The sequence below is a fragment of the Nannobrachium achirus genome (assembly GCF_963921795.1).
Source record: "Nannobrachium achirus genome assembly, chromosome: 2".
Lineage (NCBI taxonomy): Eukaryota > Metazoa > Chordata > Actinopteri > Myctophiformes > Myctophidae > Nannobrachium > Nannobrachium achirus.
This window is the reverse complement of record NC_137811.1, coordinates 37,182,566-37,207,118: the sequence shown is the minus strand read 5'-3', so window position 1 is coordinate 37,207,118 and position 24,553 is coordinate 37,182,566. Positions and strand designations below refer to the sequence as shown.

The following is a 24,553-nucleotide window of genomic DNA, read 5'->3' as shown; positions in this document are numbered from 1 at the left end:
AGCAGGAGGCAGTGAAATTGGTTCACGCTTTTAACTTTAATGGTCTGGAATATAGCAATGCACTTTTAACTGCACTTCCATTCTACCTCTGAGGGCGGATTCTGACAATGCTTTTCAATGGGAACGGAGTGTAGGGCTGTCACGATTATGACATTTTACATGACGATTAATTTTCACTCAAATAATTGCGATTAACGATTTAATTGTGTATTTGTCGTTGACAATGACATTTCTGTTTGTCTTTTAGGCTTTGAAGTTGCACCTGGCAATTATGACACATAACTTAAATATAAAAAGAATTTACTGACATATTTGACAACTTTATACTTAAAAAAGAACATTGACAGTGGAAATAGACGATCTACAAGCTCACAACACGTCGCATCGCGACGCGTTGTGAGCTTGTAGATCTGCTATTTCCACTACTTTTTGAAAGTGTTTGAAATATTAACATTTCTCAACATGGCAACGATAATTGCGATTACCTAAAATAATTGCGATTAGACGATTATGTAATAATTGTGACAGCCCTATCAGCAGATTTCTGCAAAAACAACAACAACAACAACAACAATGCTCTGTTCCCATTGATGAAAAGCATGGGCAGGTATAGAATAGATGGAATCAGTGACCGTGCCCTTAACTCATTCTGGGCGATCCCCGTAGAAACCGTAGATTTCCCGCTGTACCGCGGTGCCAGGCCCGTCGATCCCGGAAGTTTAATTAGCTTTAATCATTATGAAAGGATTAAAAGTATTATCGCAGATTTTCGCTGATTCTGGCTCTTTAGGCCCGCCCCCCTAACTGTATCCGGTCATTTCCGGTCTGGACCGGATCTAGCTTTCGGTATCCGGTCTGAGCCTGGGCCATAGTCCCGCCTCCGTTGGTTTACAGTGTAACAGAAGAGAAAGCTACTCGGCGATGGAACACTCGTTTTTCAATCGGATTTTTGCGTTTAGAAACTTTGATCCAGTCTCTACACGCCTGGATTATGATCCCCGCACATATCGTGCGTTTTGTGCGCGAACGTGTCCACTTGTTACCATAGCGCACAGTTGGCTTTTTTCAATGTTTTTTCATGTAAACACTGGCGGATAAGCAGGGATACAGCGTGGCAATGGATATGTCTATTTCAATGGGGGTTTTTTATTCGAAAGCTTGTCACCGAGTCTACAGTCTACTAGATGAGTCGCGCACAGGTTGTGCACGATGCGTGCGTGTGCCCACGTTAAAAGGTAAGGACAATTTGGCAGCTGCTTACTACAGCTATGTTTAAAATGGCAGCAAAATTGTTAAGGTGCAGTCATACCTAATTTCAGCTGACAATACTTGCTACAATGCTCTGCTTCACACTAACAGCGCAGCTTGTCTGGAGCAATTCAGAGTTCAACATCTATCCCAAGGTCAACATTTATGGCCATAGTGGCTCACTTTCAACACAGATCATGTTGGGTTAGTGTTTTAACCAGCAACACAAAGCATGCAGAACCCACAGTCCACACAGTCTCTATTAGCAAGAATGTATGGTCAAACCTCTTACGTTAGTATGGAAACCACGTGAATTCTCAAATAGGACAAATCTATGTGAATTATGGCAGTGGTTCTCAACCTGTGGGTCGGGACCCCAAACTTTATGTGCAACATTATTTTCTCACTCAACAATAAACAAACCAACATAAAGTTTAAGTGTATAGAGGGTATCTGCACATTTCCAAAGTAACAATTTAGGGACTTTTAATATCTCTAAAATGACAAATTAAACATTGGCCAAATTGTCAAATATTAAGGCAGAAATTGTGAAAATAGACGATCTACATGCTCACAACGCCTCGCGTTCCGAGGCGTTGTGAGCATCTGCTATTTTCACAATAGAACTGTGTTATGCAAAATGTAATTCCTCAACTCTTAGTGCTCGTCAGGGTGGAGGGGTCTCCAGTTAAAATATGATTATTTTGGGGGTCGTGGCCTGAAAAGGTGGAGAACCACTGAATTATGGGATGCTGTTACGGTCTCCATGGCAACTCACCTCCTTCAGTAGTTCCCTGCTTTGTGCGTAGTTGTCCTTCTCTGAAAATATGTCTGACAGCTCCTCGTATCGTCTCACCACTTCCCTGCCAGGAATCAGGAGGTAAAAAAATATGGCATTCACACAAAAATATTACACATCGTTATTTGGGGTGCTTGCATATTCTCTACTCACATACAAAATGTAAGACATGTACTCAACGGCGGGTGCATGTCATCGGCAAATAATGTGTCAAACAATGTTTAAATGTGACCGAAGTGAGCACATGATAATGCAGTGTGCACAAGGGCAATGGTTCTCATCCCATTCTGGTTCAGGGTCCACATGAAAATCTGGAAAGCGTTAGTGGTCAGATGTGTTCCGGCTCGGACTGGTGGAACTAAACATAACAGTCCGCTTTAAAGGAGTTGTTCACCTAAATGAATACGTATCTTAGATTAATTACACACCGCATGAAGCTTTCCAAAGCCAATAATGAGCAATAATGAGACTCAGTAGGAGACTTCCACGAGTCGACTCCACCAGTCATCAAATTATTGGCTTAGGAATGCGACAAAAACTAAAAATGTGTAACTGATAGAAAATAAGTAATTCTTTGGGGGAACTACTCCTTTAAGTCCCCAATTAAAAAATCAAGGTTTTAAAGAAAGAAAGGTTTATGCTTTTTATTAACATAATGTTCTAAAGGTAGACGCCGTGCCGTATCTTTTTTTTGCTGTGTCACGCCTCACACGCGCAGTCACGCGCGTGTGCGTTCCTCTCACCTTGGCTACTAGCATAACAGTAGCTCAGGTGTACGTCCTCATATACAGTATAAATGGAGCATCTTAGCAACAGACAGTACTGCTACAGTATCCTAGGGCGCCTTAGCCACCGTTGAAGAAGTTACTTGTTCAATGCCAACTTTCTTTAAAACATTATCTTTTTCCCCCCACCATTACATCTGTTGAAATAATGTATTTTATTTCTTTATATAGCCTACATCCTACCACCTTTTGCAGCTTCTCTGTTTCAAGGCATTCCATCAGAATATTTAGAAAACGCTTGAATAAAACTAGTCAAACATGTTTACTTTTCTTATGCACTCGCGAGTCGCGGGAACATGTATGCACATGCGTGCGCATGGCGTCATTTAACGTGCGTCCCCCTCAAACATTTAATCACCAATGCAACACTGCTCACACTGGCACACCAGTGGGCCCTGCACCACAGGTTGACAATGGCTGCAGCGTGCACAGACCTGTCAGTCTCCTGCCAAGTCCTGCGTAGTCTGTGTATGGGATTACTCTGCAGAGCGGACACAATGGCATACAGGGACGAGAAGTTCTTCCTGGCTCTGCACTCCTGTTGAAAACACAAGTGTACACGTTACAGCACAGTACATGCGCGTGCATGCCACGTAAACACAAATGCATGCAAGCATGTGAAAGCACGCACATGCACGCGCACACACACACACCCACACACACACAGTCACACACACGCACACACACACAGTAACAGAACACCTTGCATGCGTTTGTATAGTGTTGAGTTTCGCTGTGTGATACGCTCAATAATGCATACACTACAACAGGCTTCTCCTATGAGGAGCAGGGTGAGCTCAGGACAGTATTTTGGTGATAAACAAACTGTGCCACATAAAAACAAAGAGTGCTACGCTGTTCAAAGAGTAGCTTGATTTCTCTCCCAGAGAAAGAGAGGTTTGGAAAGGAGTCAGCCTGTCCATTTGCAAGTAAAGGTTCATTTATACTTAATTGTGACACGTCACTTGTGACTCATAATTTGTCATATGCTTTGTTGGTTGGGGTGGTCATGCGACAAGGCTAAGAGATCTGCTTGTTGCAGGGTTAAAATGTTTTTTTAAGTACAAGTGCTAGGGTGTTTTGTACAGTAAATCCTATTAGCGGGGCTGGGATCTAGTGGTAGGTAAACCAGATTAGTAACTCGGTTTGCCTACATTTTCATTAGTGAAATAAAGATTATCTACATTTGAAAGCTGATATAAACCTCAATGTTACACATTCACCATAAACACGACATGGGGCCATGACAGTTAGGTTTTGCACAAAAATAAAAACATTACGCTTTATTATCATCCCAACACTTAAAGCAGTTGTTCTCAACCTTTTCCAAAATAATCATAATCATATTTTAACGGGGGACCCCCCACCCTGACAAGCACTAAGAATTGAGGCATTATATTTTGTATAAAATGGTTCTATTGTTGCGAGGCGTTGTGAGCATGTAGATCGGCTATTTTCTGCTTTGAATATTTCACAATTTGGCCAATGTTTAATTTGTCATTTTAGAGGTATTAAGAAGACCTTAAATTGTCACTTTAAAAATGTGCTGATACCCTCTATACACTTAAACCATATGTTGGTTTGTTTACTGTTGAGTGAGAAAACAATGTTGCACATTAAGTTAATCATCTGGGGACCCCCCAAAATAATTTGTGGGTCCCGACCCACAGTTAAGAACCACTGACTTAAAGGTGCAAGATAACAATACAGGATAACCTTAAGGAATATTTACAACACATCCAGTGCAATTTTTGAACTAGGAGCTTTGAGATGTACGAGTCACAGACCTCTGCCACGCCGATCCATTTCTCCAGGAGCCGGGCTCTCTGCTGGCTACGTAGGCTGGTGGGCCAAAGGCAGGACGCTAGAACTGCTTGGGCCAACTTGTTGAACTGACGTATGGTGGCCCGGACAGACCAACAAACCCCCTCCCTGCCTTTCTTATCCCTCTGAGACCACAGGGAGCCCAGACAGTGATACGGGACCAACCGCACAAACAGTTCCTGAGAGGGAGGGAAAGAACATGAACCTAATTTACCACAGCACATATCAAATCATCTTAGCATCACTTATATAATGCAGAGGTTCTCTAACTTCAAAGAACCCCCGAATTAATATCATGGATCGTTCTCCCCCAGAACAGTGGACGCTTCCAGAGGTTCCAGAAGTGAACCTCACCGTCTCAATCCTGGTGAGCTGCTCAGCAATCAGCGCAGCGGGGAATCCCAGGACGTTGGTGGGGTCAAACGTAGAGGAGTTGGAGGGAGTGCTGGTGGAGATCGATAGCCCTGCAAGAAAACAGGCTCCTCAGTAAAAATGTATGGACAATAAAATGTCTCAATGGCAGATGATGACAGAAAGTCCCTGTCTACTGTCACTCTTCAGCACTTATTTCTTCATTTTGAAGCAATGAGATTTGTTTTTGGGCTTTTATGCCTTTATTGTTAGGACAGTAGACTGTCAGGAAATGGGGGGTGAGATGGGGAGTGACACGCGCAAAGGTCGTCCGGATCGGGAATCAAACCGGCGACGCCACCAGGCATCCACCCCTACGTGGCAATGCCTATGTGGTATGCGCCTGGACCAGTTGGCCAGCAGGCGCCCCAGAGCTTCAGCTTCTTGAAACCTTCTTGTTTAAACCAAAATATCACCTAGTGTGTGTGTGTTCACAGCAAACTTTAATTCTGTCTATGCGGACGGATTCTGTTCTGCTTTTCAAAGGGAAGGAGCGTTTTTTTGTTTTGTTGTTGTTGCAGATATCTGCGAATGGCAACAAACAGCTCCGTTCCGCAATGGAAGAATCAACGTTCCTGTGACTGCACAGTTTTACATCAGCTTTAATTAGAAATTCGGTTGACCAATAATTGTAAATGTTTTAATATTATTATTACCCTTATTACCCTTATTATTATTATTATTATTATTATTACCCTTATTAAAAAAATCTAATCAGCTATAACTTAAATTTTGTAATTGCAACTTTGGTATTTCTTCTCCAATGTTAGTTTTTCCTTTATTTATTGTATTGTCTTCTCCTCATTACGGGTCTGGAATACGTTGATTATCATATTATAGATAAATCAAGAAACATGAAAAGCTTACCCCTGTGTGGCTCTGAGAGCAGGGCCTTCTCACTGAGCTCCTCTGCTATCCTGAGCAGGCGAGCACAGAGTTCAGCCCCCGAGGAGGAGCCCTGGGGCAGGAGGGGAGCCAGGCGCAGCAGGCGGGAAGGCTCCCCCAGTGCATGGAAGTCTTCAGGATACTCTGAGAGCCACGTGCTGAACACTGTGCACACCGCTCTGCCATGACACAGGTTCAAGAGGAACACAGAGATGAGAAGATTATAAACACTAGGGTATTAAGTAGGGATGGGACGATATGAAAATGTCATATCACGATTATTGTGACAAAATAAATCGTGATTTACGATATTATCGCGATAATCAAAATCCATTATCCTGGGATGGAACATTTGCCAAAAAATAGTCGATCTACAAGCTCACAACCACGCGACGTGTTGTGAGCTTGTAGATCGACTATTCTTTGGCAAAGACATTTGATATAGAGTGAATAAAAGACTATCAAGAACGTATATTATAAGTACCTTTTACCAATTATAGAGGGCTTAAGTGGTACCGGATATGCAGCTCGGCAAATAAGAGGTGAATTGATCCCAGTGCATGACGGAGGACGATATCACAATACATTAAATTTGTGTTTTTTATCACGATAAACGATAATGTCGCTTATCGTTCCATCCCTAAACACAAGAGACAGAACATGGTGCCTATCTGCAGTAGTGTTTCCAACATGTGTGGCCCATGAATGGTAAATGGTGCATTTATATAGATGACATAGATTGGCATTACATTCACACACACATTCATACACCCATGGCGGAGGAGACCATGCAAGGCACCAACCAGCACATGGGGAGGAATTAGGGGTTCAATGTCTTGGACACTAACTCTGGGGGAGCCCGGGATCGAATTGCGGTTCTCCATCCGGTCGCTCTACCGGCCACTCTACCCCTGAGCCACTGCCGCCCATCTAAGAATAAAGGAAAATGTATTTGTCCCGTCTCTTGTCTGTGACTATGATCCCTTACTTATGGCTGCTCTAGCGATGGTGATCTGGGCCTTTAATGTATTTCTTTATTCAGAATTTAATTTATCCGGTTGCACTCATTGCACAACAAGGCTGACATTTAAATGCCTAGAATGCACAAAAACAAAGATACAAGGAAGGAAGCACTGCCTAGAAATACTAACATCAAATGTACTGTAAGACCAGATCCATAGTACTGTACTGAAACAGAAGCAAGAAGGAAAACTGAATGAATAATGATACACGATGTTTAGCATAAAGAGTATGCATGCACACACATAATATACACATGCATTGCATAAATACAAGTAGAGTACAGTACAATACACACACACATGTGCGTACAGTCGCACGCGCACACACACACACACACACACACACACACGCACACACACGCACACACACGCGCACACACACACACACACACACACACACACACACACACACACACACACACACACACACACACACACACACACACACACACACACACACACACACACACACACACACATCACATCACATCACCCCCAAAGATCCCTGCAGACATGTGATAACATCGCTGTCTGGCAGAAACCTTGTATCTCCATATTTCATCCTTTTATATGCGATTGTGCGTTCATAAATGAATGCTATTGGTCATCCTTTAACCACTTAGAGTTGGCCTGTATGACATGCCCAAATAGGGATACCAGGTTGAAAGTGGTTTAGCCTGGGATTTGTAAATGTTTAACCAATGAAAATACACTGGAACACGGGTTGTTTTGTCTATTTCCTGAAAAGTAAAAGCTTTGGACATACAAGGTTTCCGCCCAACAGCAAAAAGACATGTTATCTGTATTTTCAAAGGCTCACTTGTTGAAAGATTGTCTGGTCTGGCTCTGTGTGTTATTCCCTGGAGGGTTCTCCAACCTACCAACAAGAAATAAAAAAAGAGAGAACACTATGTTTGTGGGGAAATAGTACAAAATATATTTACTTGAAAGTGTCAGTTACACTACTGTGTCATAAATGTTACAGTGCAGTAAGTTATTTACGTTTTATTTTTTTATTTTTTTTTCAAAGTAGTTTGTTAGTTAAAATGTTTGAGGAAACAGGACAGAAAAAACATTTGTCTCGATTCAAACGTTTCCACTCCTTTGGGAATAGTTTCCAAACCATTGCTTCAAAATACTCTAAAGGCTTTATTAGCACTTAAGGATTTCATGTTGCTAAACCAAATAGTAATTTGTACACAGTTGCTTGTGATAACATAATCAGCTAAATCAACATAGCTAATTTGTTTGGTTGGAACTGTTGATTGTAGCATTGAGAGTCGAGACGGATACAACTCTTTAGTTGTAAGGATTTAGTGATTTACTGAGCACTGAGATCGAACCCCAGTCTCCCACCCAGCAAACCGACACACAACATACCGTGCCACTGCCAATAGAGCTGAGCCCAATTGGTAGATGTGGTGCCCCAGACACAACAACTCTGCCCATCGGGCTCAGCTCCTGGCGGGATAGGATGTGCATCGGGTTGCCAAGTAGGAGACTGCGGTTCGATCCTAGCTCGGCGCAAATCACTACATCTGAGGGAATTTCGCAAGCTTTCATATTATGGTAAAATCATAGCCCAATTTTATTACAGTGTTATTAAGTCTGAAGAACAGTCTTGGCTTGACATGTCACTATTGGTTTATGTACCAATGAAGTGCAATTAAGAAGCTACAGTGTGTGGACAATCTTTGATGTTTTTTTATGTTCTTCTTTTGGCCTTAAATGTTTCATGGATGTGCACGTCTACTTTGCATTGTTTACTGTTATCAAATCTGTAATTATCATTGAACTGTATAAGTGTATATTAACGATGTAGCCTGATTTGGTCACTTATTAAACATTCTATTCTTAGTAAAACAGACCTGAGCTTGCTCTGTACTTCTACTATTCTTCTATCTACACCAAATCTCTTAGCTGAAAATAGACGATCTACAAGCACCCCCCAGAATATGGATGCTGGGCTTCAACTGGTTTAAATTGTGCAATAAAAACCGAGTTATGAAAGAATCCAGAAAAGTAAACTGATAAATGACTGACAAGACAAATAAAACTGACAAGAAAAAATAACAACCCTGATAGTCTGCTGACACGGACATGGTCATGTGACAAAGTATGAATTAGACCCAACCGGAAATGCATAGTTTACTGGAATTTTTATCTACCTGAACCCCAGGATTCCTATTTTGAGGGGAACATTCCCCCAAAACAGCATACAGTATCTACAAGGTCACAACACGTCACAACAGGTTTTTACTGTTGTTTTGGCAGCTTTCACAGTTTGTTTTGGTAGCACAAAAATGTAGCACAGAAACCAAAACAAACAGTGAAAACACCAAAATACAGCAAGAGGGCAATTTGTTTCTGCATGAAAACACACCACCAGCTGATAACTGCTGGTAGAGAGGGAAATGATTGGTAAACATGTATATTGTTGTTATGTGAAAAGTGACTTTACGTCAAAATGAACCTTTGGGAAAATAAATAATGTAATGTGGGCACACAACATACAGTAGCTGATCTACCTGTCACTGAGGATGTCCAGCACTCTCTTGGTGGTGGTGAAAGAGCGATAGGTGGAGAGGAAGATGGTGCAGAAGGAGGTGTCTCCCATGGAGAAGGAGTGGAGCAGATGGCGCACCAATTTCTCTTCTGTCCCCGCTTTGACACTCTGGGAACGAGAGGTCGCAGACTGGAGAGGGGGGAGAAAGAGAGACACACACATACACACAGAGACAGACAGAAACAGAGAGAAAGAAAGAGAGAGAGGAGAGATAGTAGGAAACAGATGCTTTAGTGACAAGATAAATATCCACCATTCATCGGCATCTGTCCGTTAGGACATCCATCCATCCATACATCCGTCCATCTATCAATCCAATCAGTCTGTTTATCAGTCCATCTGTGTATGTATGTACAGTATGTACAGTATGTATGTATGTATGTATGTATGTATGTATGTATCTATCTATCTGCCTGTCTGTCTGTCTGTCTGTCTGTCCTCCCCGCTCTCTCTCTCTCTCTCTCTCTCTCTCTCTCTCTCTCTCTCTCTCTCTCTCTCTCTCGCTAGCAGCTAGTATTGTTGTCATTGGTGTCATATGTCTTGGTCAGTCATGGGTGAGTTCATTCTTATAAGGGACATAGTTACCATTGGACTGGTGGGGACCCCATGCTGTGGTCTGACCACCACCGTGTAGATGATTCCATCCTCCTCTTCCTCCACCACAGTGGACTGAAAAATCAAGAAAAACACCACGGTCACTGCTTCACCTCAATATCAAGTTGTATTCAAATGTACCGGCAGAACCTTGTGGTAGCTTCCTTATTATCCTTATCTTCCTAATTATGAATGATAAATGATAAGTGCAGTATTGCACTGTACAATATTGACTGATAGATTGTACAAATAGACCCTTGTGAGTACATGCTCAGATTAAAAGTAACACATGGGGTATTACTGTGTGCCAAGCAATCTCAATAATTATACCTATACTGAAAACATTTGTTTGAGTTTACTGTGTATAAAATGTCCTATGTGTGAAAAGGGTTAGCAATTCAAAAAGCTTCAGATTGATTAGTGTCCTGATAATGCTTGTGTCTTGGTATGTGATTCCGGCAAAGTGGATTTCCACTAATGCTATTTAAAGGAGTACTTCACCCCCCAAATTAAAATGTTGTCTATTGATTACTCACGCCATGGAGACTGGAGTTCAATAATATTGAATTTAACTCAAGTCGTTGAACTCAAGTCTCCATGGCATGAGTAATCAATAGAAAAAAGTCATTTTGAGGGTGAACTACTCCTTTAATATCTCACACCAGTATCAGTACGAGTGCATCCCTAGCCTCAGTACATGTTCCACTTGGTAACTGAGTTGTCCTTACTAGGTCCAGAGGACAGTACCATGTAGTCTTCATCGGTGATGGTTCTACCTGAGGAAAAGAAACATATAACACATATATAATTTAGCATTATAAAGGTTAAATCACACACCTCTCTCTTGATTTGAGGCAGACATTGAATTATATTAAGGTATAAAAATCTATTTGCAGATACTTGGAATTTGTTTGAGATACACTTTAAATATCATTGCACAGTTACATTTTCTCAGTTGCTTTATCATTGTATTTGAATGCATTTGAAGCCAGAAAAGTTAATCAGAACATACTCTCTGGTGAAAAGAATACTTTAATGAAATAAATTAAAATGACCATGACTTCTTAACTGTGCAATGGTGTTTAGCGAACATTGACTCCATTATTCAGGTAAGTTCAGTAATGTTTGATTTAACACAAAAATAAAGCCATGAATGGGAAAATGGTCTGGTTATGTACAGCAAATAATACCATGACAGCTATATTTCTTTAGGATGTTACTAAAGAATATTGCTTAATACAAAACATTGACTCATAGCTTTACACCCACCCAACAGCGTGCACACACACTCAAAAGGAGGTTGCAGATACCTGAGATTCCCCTGTCAAGCAAAGTGAGAAGTTGACAACTGAATCAAATTGCCAGAGCAGCAAAGTGCTCCCACCAATATATCCTCTAAGTACGTCGACATTGAGGGTAGTGCCCATAATTAAAACACTAATCAATATCACTTTACACTTCTCCTGACATTCAAACCCGTGCGACTGTGATTTTCCACAATGAAGAATGCATGAGCAAAACACAGTGACGTCATCAATAGTGTCTGACATCACCAAGCCCTTTCCAGACAGTTTATGCAGACTAGAACATTTCCAACAAACACACAAGCAGATCATATCACTAGATCTATACAGTTGCTCATAGTATGCAATATCCTAATGAGGTCATCTGACTGATGTATTAGCATGAATAAGAATCCACCAGACTGATGAAATACCGTGACTAGAGTTGATAAAAGTTCACCACTTACAGCAGCCTTCGCTTGCAAACAAAAACAATGTATCCTACCGATTCTCTCTCCCGTCTCCTATCTCCAAATCTCTTTGCATAATATTGTATACAGTACTTCAAACCAGTTATTCTGCTCAGTGTCTGTGCTTGCTTCTGCAGTGAGTGAATGGGAATTTGTCGGTGGCTCTTTCCCACGAAAAAAAAAGAAAGGAAAAAAATGGTTACCTCCGACACTGCATGTCCAGGCTGGTAGCAATCCCCTAGCTTCCTGGAAATCTTCAGAAGAAACTGGCCAACAGCATCTATCCCACTTCCTGTCATCAGCCTGGTAGTTCTTTTTCTTTTCCTGACTATCTTTGTTACACTGCCCGTTGACCTAATTCTGTACTGTGTGTTTGTCTGTGAGACTTTGCCGTCTTGTGGCTACAGTATGTCACACAAAAACACACACCTGAAGCAGGAGCTAGGTCCGGCCCCTTTGTGTCTGCATCACCTGGACACACCCATAAAACACACACACACACACACACACACACACACACACACACACACACACACACACACACACACACACATACACACTCGCACACACACGTGCACTAGTCACGCAAAGATAGGAGGGAAGTCGTATGTGGTGACTCATTTACCCCACTATACACCGTCTCTCTCTAGCACGAGCATGTGTACGCGCATATACACAACATGCACTCTCTCTCTCTCTCTCTCCCTCTCTCTCTCACACACACACACACACGCACGCACACGCACACAGGCGCGCGCACACACACACACACACACACACACACACACACACACACACACACACACACACACACACACACACACACACACACACACACACACACACACACACACACGCACACACACAGAGACAATGCCTTGCAGCTATTTCCAGAACAATACCCCCTCTCTTTCGATCTCTCCCCTCTTTTCTGCTTCTTGTCCCTTTGTAGATGACCTTCCTATGCTGATAAACCAGTTCCACAGTGTATCCTCCTATACAAAAACAGACCACATGCAAGCAAACTCATGAGCACGCGTAATTAACCGACTTAGAAGCCTGGCCCATCCTTTAACACAAATGCTTTATTGTGTCCCATATATAGACTACAAATTAGGCATTATAAACTTTGAGTGAACTAACTAATAAAGCCGGAAGCGAGCTGTTTGTTTAAGGAGCTAATGACATTGCAGAGGGACGCCGTGTTTGCACACAGGTGGAGACTTTCACAACTGTGTGTGGGAGGAGGATTAGCTTATTAGCATGTTAGCTATCTCATTATTACCCCCTGTAAGGGTGCAGGCAAGTATTTTGTTGCTATCTTGTGTTAGGTTAGGCCTACATCAACAGAAGTTATGTAAACCTTTACTCAAATCAGTATTCATGAATATGCTTTTTTTAAACACTATTACATATGTACTTATAAAGTGACCAGAACTTGAAGCAGAATACTTTTTATTGTCATGTAATAGGATTCAAGATTCCAGAGGGTGTATATTTGGTCACTCACTCATGTGGCAGAGAGAGAGAGAGAGAGAGAGAGAGAGAGAACAAGCAGCAAAATGTTGGTGTGGCATGCTCCGCAGACCGTGACAACAATGACAATACAGTATAACAACAATAATAATAGCATAATAATCTAATCAGTTCATCTTTCCTGTGTGATATCACATTCACAATCTTATATTTACAAGTGGCTTAGAGGCCACGCCCACTTCAAGCACGGACATGAAGCCTCTTCAAGCACGGACATGAAGCCTCCACAAAACGGACATGCTTGAAGCCAAGCCAGCCCAATTCGCCCCCCGTCGCCATGGTGACCGCCCTTCATTGGCTCCCACACCCATCCCCCCAGGCTATGGGGCCTGCAGCAACATTCCAACACTCCCCCAGGCACAGGGAGGGGGATGTGCCAACAACTCCACTCATTTCCAACAACAACAGAAAGGCATCAACACCTACTTCTCTCCAGTGCGTCCGGCCGTCAAATATGTCCGACCGGAAACGTGCTGCGGCACAATAGTTCCGCCACAATAGTTCCCCCCCCAATTTTTTTTTTTTTTTTTAATTTTTTTTTAAACTTTTTAATTTTACCTTTTTTTTTTTTTTTACCTTTTTTTTTTTTAACTAGATGTGAGCGGCCCGAAGGGCCGCGACCCTCTAGTGACTTACAACGGATGAACGGAAAACGAGAAAATATCATGCCTCCAGGCTCCAGCCACCGGCTGTCTGCTGTTAGAAGCAGTTAAGTGTCCTAAGTGCATAGGTTAAAAAATACAGGTAGCATTTTAGCAGCAATGGGGAGTGCACAGAATATGGGGGTAGAATATTTTAGCCTAGGTGTCCAATAGGCTGCTGGATTGCCATGAAATACCCTGCACCTTCATGAATCCAAGAGGTTGTGGCGACCCCATGGCTGCTGTGGTTGTGGAACTTGTGGCTGCTGTGGTGACCCCATGGCCTGTCCTCTTCCTCAGTCTAGCACAAGGCTTACCAAACCTAAATGGGTCCCGACCCACCCAAACTTTCCTGCCCCAACCCCAAAATAATGCTGCCATTGACTCGTGACCCCAGCCTAACCCCGGAGGTAATTTTATGCACATAAACGTATATATGTATATATATATATATATGTATATGTATGTGTGTATATATATATATATCCATCCATCCATCCATCTTCAACCGCTTATCCGGAATCGGGTCGCAGGGGTAACAGTTCCAACTGAGACCTCCAGATTTCCTTATCCCGAGCAACTTCCTCCACTCCCTCAGGGAGTATACCGAGGTGTTCCCAAGCCAGTTTGGAGATATAATCCCTCCATCTGGTCTTTGGTCTGCCACGGGGTCTCCTCCCAGTGGGACGCGCATCGAGGACCTTCCTAGGAAGGCTTCATGACCATAGGTGAGAGTAGGAACGAAAATTGCTCGGTAGACAGAGAGCTTTGCCTTCCGGCTCAACTCTTTTTTCTTCACCACAGTACGATTTAGCGACTGCAAAACGGCTCCTGCTGCTCTGATTCTCCGGCTGATCTCCTTCTCCGTCTTCCCCTTTCTCTCATTCGTGAACAAGACCCCGAGATACTTAAACTCCTTCACCTGGAGTAAAGCCTCATTCCCTACTTGGACTGCACAATCCATCGGTTTCCTGCTATATATATATATATATATATATATATATATATATATATATATCAAGCATCTATATTGGAGCACTTGGAGGCAATCCTAAACCAGAATGTTTAGCTACATATTCCCACAAACACCTCTCACAAACATAGCCACCACGTCGAACAAACGTGAAAATTTTAAAATGTCCACATTTTAAACATGCCACTCTTTGAACCGCATTTATTTCAATTTAACAAAATTTGCCTCACGCAGAGCAGCCACTCCTGACGGAATGATCCAACGTTGACCGGCGACGCGATTTGCGTCACAAATGGGCGTAAACACAACGCACTCCAACTAAGTAACTGCCTGCAAGCTGCAAGCAACAGAGATGGGGGGAGGATGGGGGGGTGGAGAGTAGAGAGAGTAGAGAGACAGAGCGGAGCTCAGCGACACGACCAAATGCAGCACTCCAATTGGCTAGGACTGATCACGTGGCACACGTGCCGACGTCCCACGTCACACCAGCGCCATACGTGCTGCTGACGTAACGTGCTGCTGACGTGAAGTCAACACAAGGCTAACAGTTAGCTAAACAAATGATGTACTCACGTTTGCAGAGTCAATAGCACTACTGTCCACATTCCAGTACAGTCCATCACTTAGGCACGAGTCCCGATCACATTACCATAATCTTCATGTATGTACATCCCATTACAGCCACATAACGTTAGGCATTTTATTTATGCGCAGTTTCTAACAGGGAGTGCGTCCGCCGGTAAAATATGTCCGACCGGAAACGTGCTGCGCCACAATAGTTCCCCCCATAGAGAGGCATCAGATAGATGGATACATCGATCATAGATGTATCTATCTATCTGCAGATAGATAGATAGATAGATAGATAGATAGATAGTACTATAGAGAATCAATTATAAGAAAAACAATCATAATAATTAAAACACATATTATTAACAATAATAATATATGGAATTAATATAGCACATCTATCTATACTGAGAGCCACAGAAAGATAGATTGGATACACACATCTATCAATAGATAGATAGATAGATAGATAGATAGATATTATAATACAATAATAATAATAAGGGTAATAATAATAATAATACAAACTTTAATATCTGGATTTTATATAGTACTTTTACACTACAGTACAGTACGGCACAGTACAGTAGTACCATAAACTACAGTACAGTACAGTACAGTACAGTACAGTACAGTACAGTACAGTATGGTACAGTACAGTACAGTACACTACGGTACAAATTTTTTTTTTGTTTTTAAACTTTTTTTTTCCACAAAAATTTTTTTTTCTTATTTTTTATTTATTTATTTTTTTTACTTTTTGTGAAAAAAAAAAAAACGTTTTTTAGTAAAGAAGCGGGCGTGGACTCTAGATGTGAGCGGCCGCGAACCTCTAGTATATATATATATCACAACCCTAACCCAGCAGGCCCCCCCTGGCCGCGGTTCCTCTCCACCCCCTCACCGAGACACCCATCTCCATAGTCCTCTACACTGCTGCACATGTGATTTCATCAATAGAATTGATGACGTAATACGGCAAGGCGGACCTCATGAGACTAGGTTTAAGGAGCAAGTCGCTTTTAGACTCTTGTTATTGTTATCCCTGAATGTACAACAAAACAGACAGAACACAAGGAACGAGTGGAAGGGAATATTCATATGTTAGATCATCAGTAGCATACCGCAGACAGAGAAATCATACTGTAGGTAGTGTCGGGGTATTCAGTGGTGGCTAGCTAGGCACATAGATATTAATATAGAATTGTAAAAACGGGTAAAATTATAATTCATTCATATTCAGCACTGCATTTCCCCCACCAGACATAACGTTCTTTCTCACTTTCAAATGAGAGCAACCTGGTAACCCCCCACAGACAGATGTTGTGTTCTCTTGGCTCATATGGTAGTTTTAATCAATCACCTCAAATGGCACAAATGTAAAGTTTATAAAATGAGGTGCGAAAATACATTGAAAACAACATGAGCTATTTTCTGAATCCATACCATCTCAGACATTGCTGGATGTATTGAATGCCTCATTAACTACTACTGCATATTCACTGGAACATGCATTGAAGTTGCATTCCAAAACTAATCTGAATCTGGGTCAGAGAAAGCTGCTTTTTGATGTAGAAAGATTTGGCAAACAATCTGCCAAACAATTTGTAGTTCAGCTTCAGCTACCTTCAAGGCCAGAAGATAAGGATCATGTTCTAGGCTACTGTACTGCAGGTTATGTTCTCTTCTCTTCCGTGAGAAAAATCATGATAAGAGAATGGACTGGAACCTCCAGCCATTGTCTATTTTATAGCTCCTGTCATTCCCCAAAAAAAAGAAAATTAAAGAAGAGAAATTCTTACTTTTCCACGATTGCACCATTGTGGTGAAGTTCAACCATTGATTTGTTTATGTTCCCCACAAAACATGAAACTTCTTTCATGACTCAATGCTCTCCTTTTCTTCTTATTTCCATCCACCGCCACCCCAATACAGGAAGTACATAATAAGCGGAGACAAACACAGGAAGCAGGACGTGCTGTCGTGTTGCGATGCTATTTTTCTTCCCCTCTCCTTCCATCACAACTAACACAGCCATGCCTTTCCTGAATGTCGTGTACATTGACTACTGGAGAGCACAAGAAAACATGGCATGATGTACTAGACTCCAGTCTCTCTATCATCACCCTGTCTTAAAGGGTAAATGTTAAACGCTGCTTTTATAGCGCCTTTATCCAAAGTGCTTCACAATGTGCATTGCATTTACACACACACACACACGCACACGCACACGCACGCACACACACACACACACACACACACACACACACACACACGCACACGCACACACACACACACACACACACACACAGCAGAGACAACCATGAGATGTACTATGAGAAGGACACACTAACCAGGGACGTGCTGGGCCCCTGATTCAGCCCGGGAAAAAGAGTTGTAGAGGCCCTCATTGCGCGCTAAGAGAGAGATCTCTCTCTATAGCGCTGCTGCTACTCAAAGATTTGCCATTTCAGATTATGACGAGTGACAAGCCAGTGGGCCAATTACATGAGTTATATTTTGTCGTTGTCGGGTGGAAACCTTGTATGTCTAAAACCGTTTGTTTTGTATTTATCATTTTCAAAATGATTTAAACTAGTGAAAACAGCCGATCTACAAGCACACAACGCCTCGCACCGCGAGGCGTTGTGTGCTTGTAGATCGGCTGTTTTCACTACTTTTGTGCGACGGCCTTGTATGATGAAGCAGGGCTTTGCTTTTCAAAAAAATTCATTAATTTGAAACTTGGAGATATGAGGTTTCTGCCAGACAGTGACGATTTACTTTGTTGGCCGCCCAGCCCCCAAAATGGAACGAAGGCCGACATTTTATTTTTAATTATTTTCCTAATGGCCGGCCTGGACCGGCTGGGAATGAACCGGCCGTTCGGGAGTTGTCCCGCTTTTCCCAATGGCCAGCACGTCACTGACACTAACCCAGGGGGAGTCGTAGATCGAACCAGGAATTTCCGATTCCCAAGTGGCCACACTACCTCCTGAGCCATTGCCATTACACCGTTTTAAATTCCACTTCCGTCTACCAGACTGTTGGAAACAACAACGCCTTCCTTTTATGTAAGCCTGTGTCGTCATGCTTCCAAGATACAGCAAACCTTGGAAAAAACAATTATACAGCTACCCAGCTGACACCATCATTGTATTGTATATTACACAAGTCTAATCTCTGAATGAGGGTCATACATGAATATGTCTTATAGTTTTTTTGTTTTGTGTTCCTTAACCCCTACCACCGCTTCCTTCCTATCTTTCTCTTGGCTCTTCTTCTCACACTTTAATCTGTACCCCTGCATGCCCCTTAATATTTACCCTCTGTCATGTATGAACTTGTGGTGTTCAAGGGGAAAGTTCTATATAGAATATACTGTGGGAATCAAATAGCTTCATCAATATACTCAATATCCTTGTAGGAATCAAATTCAATCAAACCAAACTGTCCAGGTTTGGTGTCCAATGCATAACCCATTAATTAATTAGCCCTCATGGTAATGTAATAATGTAAAGTCTGAGTCTGCAGAAAAGTTGCACAGCGACACACAGTGAGCTTGTAGAGCTACCGGTATTTACAGCGTACGACACCAGCGCACAACTTAATCTTAGGACTGCGTCGCTCACTGACAATAAACTGAAAAGTGTGTCATTTCACGCTTTCAAGCTGAAAAGTCTTCGTACTACGACAAAGTATAACACATTCTCATGCATCCACGTCTGCCCTCATTAAATAATGAGCAAGTTGCTGTATTGGATTCCGCCTGACAGACAGTCATTGGGGATTGCCTATGATACAGTATACTGTGTGCACTGTGGCAAGGGGAGCAGGTGTTCAACAGAATCGACCTGCTGACCGGCATGTATATTATTTACCATCAGGCCCAATAGTTATCATGCGGTCTGACCAAGAAGGAAGTCAGCTCAGCTGGAGAGCTGAGTCAATGCAATGTCTTTTTTTAGCCTCCAGGGAGTTTCTTGTGGCTGCGTGTGTTAAGATAGACCAAAGCCATCAAGCAGATAGTAGATCATGTGCAATTGTTGTCAAGTGAGAGCAAAGGGCCAAGGGTTGTGTGTGCGCGGAAGATGCATCATTTCAGTCAAAATGGATTAGTATGGACAGAATGGAGGATTGAAGTCCAGATAAACAAACTTTTGTTCAACAAATATAATGTAAACATTTTCACTATACACGGTAGGAGACTTGAGAAGAACTGGTGGATTGTGAATTGCACATATCAAATGGTTAAGTAAAATGAAATGTCCATCTCGAAACAATCTAACATGGTTTGGCTCAAACTAAAGGAAATAAACTAAAACAAAAAACAACAACTAACCTTTATGAACATTCTGTAGACCACCTTACATAGGCTACTTTATCCAGCAATCATATATGCTGCTGTAACAATGACAACTTTTACCCAAGCAAATGCAACCCTTTCCTTACTTTTGAATTGTCTGAAAACTGATGTCACCTTGAACATTCTTGTATTGAAACACAGTTTCACAGTTAGTTGAAGTTTATATCTGAGCAGGTTTGCACTGTCCTGTGTCAGTACTCAGTAGTACCATACCTTATGGCAAGAGTCTTCAACAGGGGGTCCGGGACCCCTAGGGGGTCCTCAGAATTATTACAGGGGGTCCTCCAAATCGTGGTGTGATAGCAACCACTTGAACCCTAGCGTCCATATTCTGAGAACTTTAGCCAAAAATAGCAGCTCTACAAGCTCACAAGCAGCTCTACAAGCTCACAATCTATTTATGAAATATTGATGGTTCAAGTGGTTAAATATCTGTGGTTAAATATCTTCCAAAAGATATCTGTGGTTAAATATCTGTTAAACTTCAACTGAGTAATTTAACTTCACGTTTAACCTTCTAACAGGTATGGCCCATACATGTGCCAGATCGGTAATTACATCGAAAATATGAGATCACACTTTCATGAATGAAACAGGCTATGAAACCAGTAATTCGTTGTATGGAACAACAGCATTTGAGTTGACATCATGCTTTGGTGGTGACTACACCATTCTTCTTCTCAACCCCTTTCATTCAACCGGTATGCCCCTGGGGTTTGATGAAAACCAACCAACCACATCTGTTGTTTACTCAAGAAACTGGAAGTTGTGCCCTGTTTCTACACAAAGAAGCCCATTCTAAATACGTTTAATCTGTGTTGAACAGAAAAGCCAGTATAGTTTACACGTCTTTGCAATGGCCATATTGCAGCGTATATGAACATTGTTAATAGCCATTGGAAGAATGTAATTCACAATAATCCTATGAATGCACATACTGAAAATCAAAATGCATAGCGTTCTTACAACAATGCAATGTAAAACAACAACAACAACAACAACTGGTGTACTTAAAAAGGTATTTGAGATCACTTGCCGCTTTCTCAGACTGTTGGATATATTAAATGGTAAATGGTGCATTTATATAGCGCATATATAAATTTGTTGGCCACAACCATTTAAAGCGCTTTACAATGTGCATTACATTCACCCATACATTCATACACCGGTGGCTGTGAAAACCATGCAAGGCACCAACCAGCTCACCGGGAGCAACTCAGGGTTCAGTGTCTTGCCCAAGGACACATGTAGACAGAAGGAGCCGGGATTTGAACCACGATCCATGGATCATTGGCCAACCTGCTCCACCTCCTGAGCTACAGCCGCCCCTACATGTGCTTTGTTCAAGTTCAATGGAAAAAAAAAGAAGAAAAATCATACCTGTGAAACTTCCATTTCATTGCTGACCATTCCTCTCTCTGAATGGTCATTTAAAGTTCTGTTGTCAGGTTGTAGTGGACGGTAACCAATGAGAGGCACATCTCCTGACTCCACCCCTGGCAGGTCCACACCACCTGTTCGTAGACTCCGGGGGAGCATGGTGCCAGCTCCTATACAGATACAAAGATAACACACACAATATGTTTGCAGGTAAATGTAAGGACGAGATTATCGTTTGGTACTACAGATTGCACTTAGCCAGTTAACATTAATGTAATCATCTTGATATTTTTTTGGAGAATGTGCAATTGATTTGACATTATATTTCTGAACATGAAGAAAATAATAATAACATTATTATTATTATAGTTAAACATTATTATATGTTACAAAAGGGGTATGAAGTAAACGTATTAATTCTTGTTCCTACTAAATCTAATATAAATATGTATACCACATGTATAACCCATATATTATAATCATGTATACATGTAAATTCTCTTAGTATCTATCTATATATACCGGTATATGCCCATATAATGCACTTACTATGATTATGAATAAATGACAACAGGTAGAACGGCAATGACGTGTTGAGAAAGAGTGATGGAGAAAGAGTGATGGAAACAAATTAGAATCATACCTTCTATTCAAAGTGAAGTCAATGGCATTTGCTGCACGTTATTTATGCTATGTCAAACACAGCTGATCCTTTGGTTTATGCTAAGGACTAACCACTTTCAACCTGGGGTCCCTATTTTGGGCATGTCATTAGAGGCGATAACATGCCATTTTCTTATTTTAATTATTACTTTTTTTGTAAAGCAGAAGAAATAGCCGATCTAACTCTCACAAAACAAACAGGGCATTATGGGTTAACAGGTCTACAGGCCTATTATGCAACAATATTGTTAACAAGAAGGTCAGTCCGTCACTTAATTTGTATGGAATTTACATTTTCACTGGGACTGGGCCCGACACTGGTCAAGATTTGAATGGCAACCAATGTTTCCCTTTTCCTTGTCCCTCTTTGCTATTTGGACTGACCTGAAGATACACATCTCGTAAACACAAAATTCAGGAAGAGAGGAAGGGGAAGGGGGTGTGGGAGAAAGAGTGAGAGAGAGATAAACAGGCAGACATGCAGACAAAGATAGAGGCAGAAATTCATAAAGAAGGGGTGCAGAATCAGATATAATCTGTTAGGGCTATATAAAGTTTACGTAAATATGTACAGTACATGATGATGCATGGCTGTGTTGAAATGTATCGTTATTTTATTTTGCAAGTTTGCATTATGTGGATTACATGTAGTATTATGTAGTATGCGCTACCATTATTGGTTCTCAAAAGTGTTCAAGGAGTAGGACCCATGTAACTCTGATAGTGTACAAATGGAACCATTCAATTAGGGCCCAGGAGGGTCCCTGGAAACAATTTGAGAACCACTGCTCTACATGTTTCCCTGTGCAAAGTTGTACTGATTAAAAGTACAATTAAGAAACCTCCAAATGTCTAGAAGATGATGTGTATCCACTTCTGTCATCAAACTTGTTCAAACAACACTTTAACACAACTCCTGAGGGTAGCATGGTGGCATTGGTCTACAGACACCATATCACATGACTTGAGGTCAGGAAACTAATTTTGTTCATTTTCATGCATGAAATAACCAATGGCATCATTGGGAAGATTGGGAAGCTTACCAGAAACCAACGGTTTTTCCAGAGATGTGAATGCCTTGATTGCCTTCTATTCACTAGCTCTGACTAACCAAAGCTAACCGTCTGTATGCTAACAGCTGAGGTGTACACAAAGTGTAACTAGGTTACAACAGTCAGACACACCTCACCTCACAGGGATCTCTATTCAACACATTCAGCCATTGGGTGGTGCTATGTTGACTCCTAAAATTGTCACACAAAAATGTAGCCGACACAACGACACGATTACAAACAACAAATTCCGTTTAAACTGTTAAAGTTTGCGCGTGATGACAAATTAACTCTCCTGTTTAGTTTAACACAAGACACGAAATTATTATTTGTGCGCTCGCTTACAGACCCTAATGTTGTGCTGGCTGGTTCCAGTATTAAAAAGAAACGATGACAAGCTGTAATTCCATGCAACTTACTGATAGCCAAATGAATCACATTCGCTGGGTGTCGTGTACGCGAAGTACGCAACTGTGGTGCTGTCAGCTGAATTCACACTGCATTGGATGGCTGCTGTTCTCTGGCGATGGGAGAAGACACGACACAACCGTTTGTTTTCAGATGAGAGGAGAGTCTTTCGCCCATCCGTCCTACAGCGACGACGAGGGAGGGCGTCTCTCTCTCTCTCTCGCTCTCTCTCCCTCCCTCCCTCCCTCCCTCCCTCCCTCTCTCTCTCTCTCTCTCTCTCTCTCTCTCTCTCTCTCTTCCCCTGCTATCAATGTCCCCTGAACAGCCTGTCAAACCTTTATCAGCTGATAGCACACTCTCTCTCTCTCTCTCTCTCTCTCTCTCTCTCTCTCTCTCTCTCTCTCTCTCTCTCTCTCTCTCTCTCTAATGACGACGCAGTTCCTTACTGTGCTACCATCACCTGGGCAAAGTCGAAGTGGAAAGTGAAAAAATTACATTTATTATATCATTATTATTATTAAAAAAAAACTGCTTCCCTTGGTGTGAGAGGCATAACTACAATTTGGCAGTTAGGCTTTGTGTGTGTGTGTGTGTGTGTGTGTGTGTGTGTGTGTGTGTGTGTGTGTGTGTGTGTGTCATATAACATAGCTAGATCAAAAATCATATCTAATTATTGCTATATCTATATCACCATGTCACGTCATTCACAACACATGACACATCAAGTCATATAGCCTATCATATCATATATCATATCATATCATATCATATCATATCATATCATATCATATCATATCAAATCATATTGTCATGTCATGGCATGTCAATCATGGCATGTGTATAACACATCATCTGTCAAGAAAGGTCAAAAAAGGACCTGCTTCTGTGACAAAGTTCAGCCTAAAGGGACCTACCTTTGCTGCATGGAGTGATTACTGGTAGTCCATTTCACTGGAGGTGTAGTAGTGCATGCTCGCCACCTAGTGGTACCAGTAAGATATTCACACTTCATCATTTTCATTATGCCAGGGGCCATTTTGATCCTCTCAACAATATTACCACATGCTTGACTAGTGT

At 41.7% G+C, this 24,553-nt stretch overlaps 1 protein-coding gene across 1 annotated transcript in view; it reads right to left on the bottom strand.

Annotated features, from left to right (window-relative positions):
• rgl2 (ral guanine nucleotide dissociation stimulator-like 2) overlaps positions 1-23,621 on the bottom strand; it is a 30,037-nt gene extending 6,416 nt beyond the window's left edge. The window contains exons 1-11 of the mRNA XM_080749651.1: positions 23,488-23,621; positions 21,354-21,523; positions 10,863-10,910; positions 10,126-10,209; positions 9,503-9,669; positions 7,795-7,851; positions 5,935-6,131; positions 5,011-5,120; positions 4,620-4,835; positions 3,267-3,370; positions 2,027-2,111 (exon numbers count right to left, since the gene is read on the bottom strand). Coding sequence (XP_080605777.1) covers positions 2,027-2,111; positions 3,267-3,370; positions 4,620-4,835; positions 5,011-5,120; positions 5,935-6,131; positions 7,795-7,851; positions 9,503-9,669; positions 10,126-10,209; positions 10,863-10,910; positions 21,354-21,512 — 1,227 coding nt within the window. The 5' untranslated portion in view covers positions 21,513-21,523; positions 23,488-23,621. The remainder of the gene's footprint in view (positions 1-2,026; positions 2,112-3,266; positions 3,371-4,619; positions 4,836-5,010; positions 5,121-5,934; positions 6,132-7,794; positions 7,852-9,502; positions 9,670-10,125; positions 10,210-10,862; positions 10,911-21,353; positions 21,524-23,487) is intronic.
• Between the last annotated feature and the right edge of the window lie 932 nt (positions 23,622-24,553).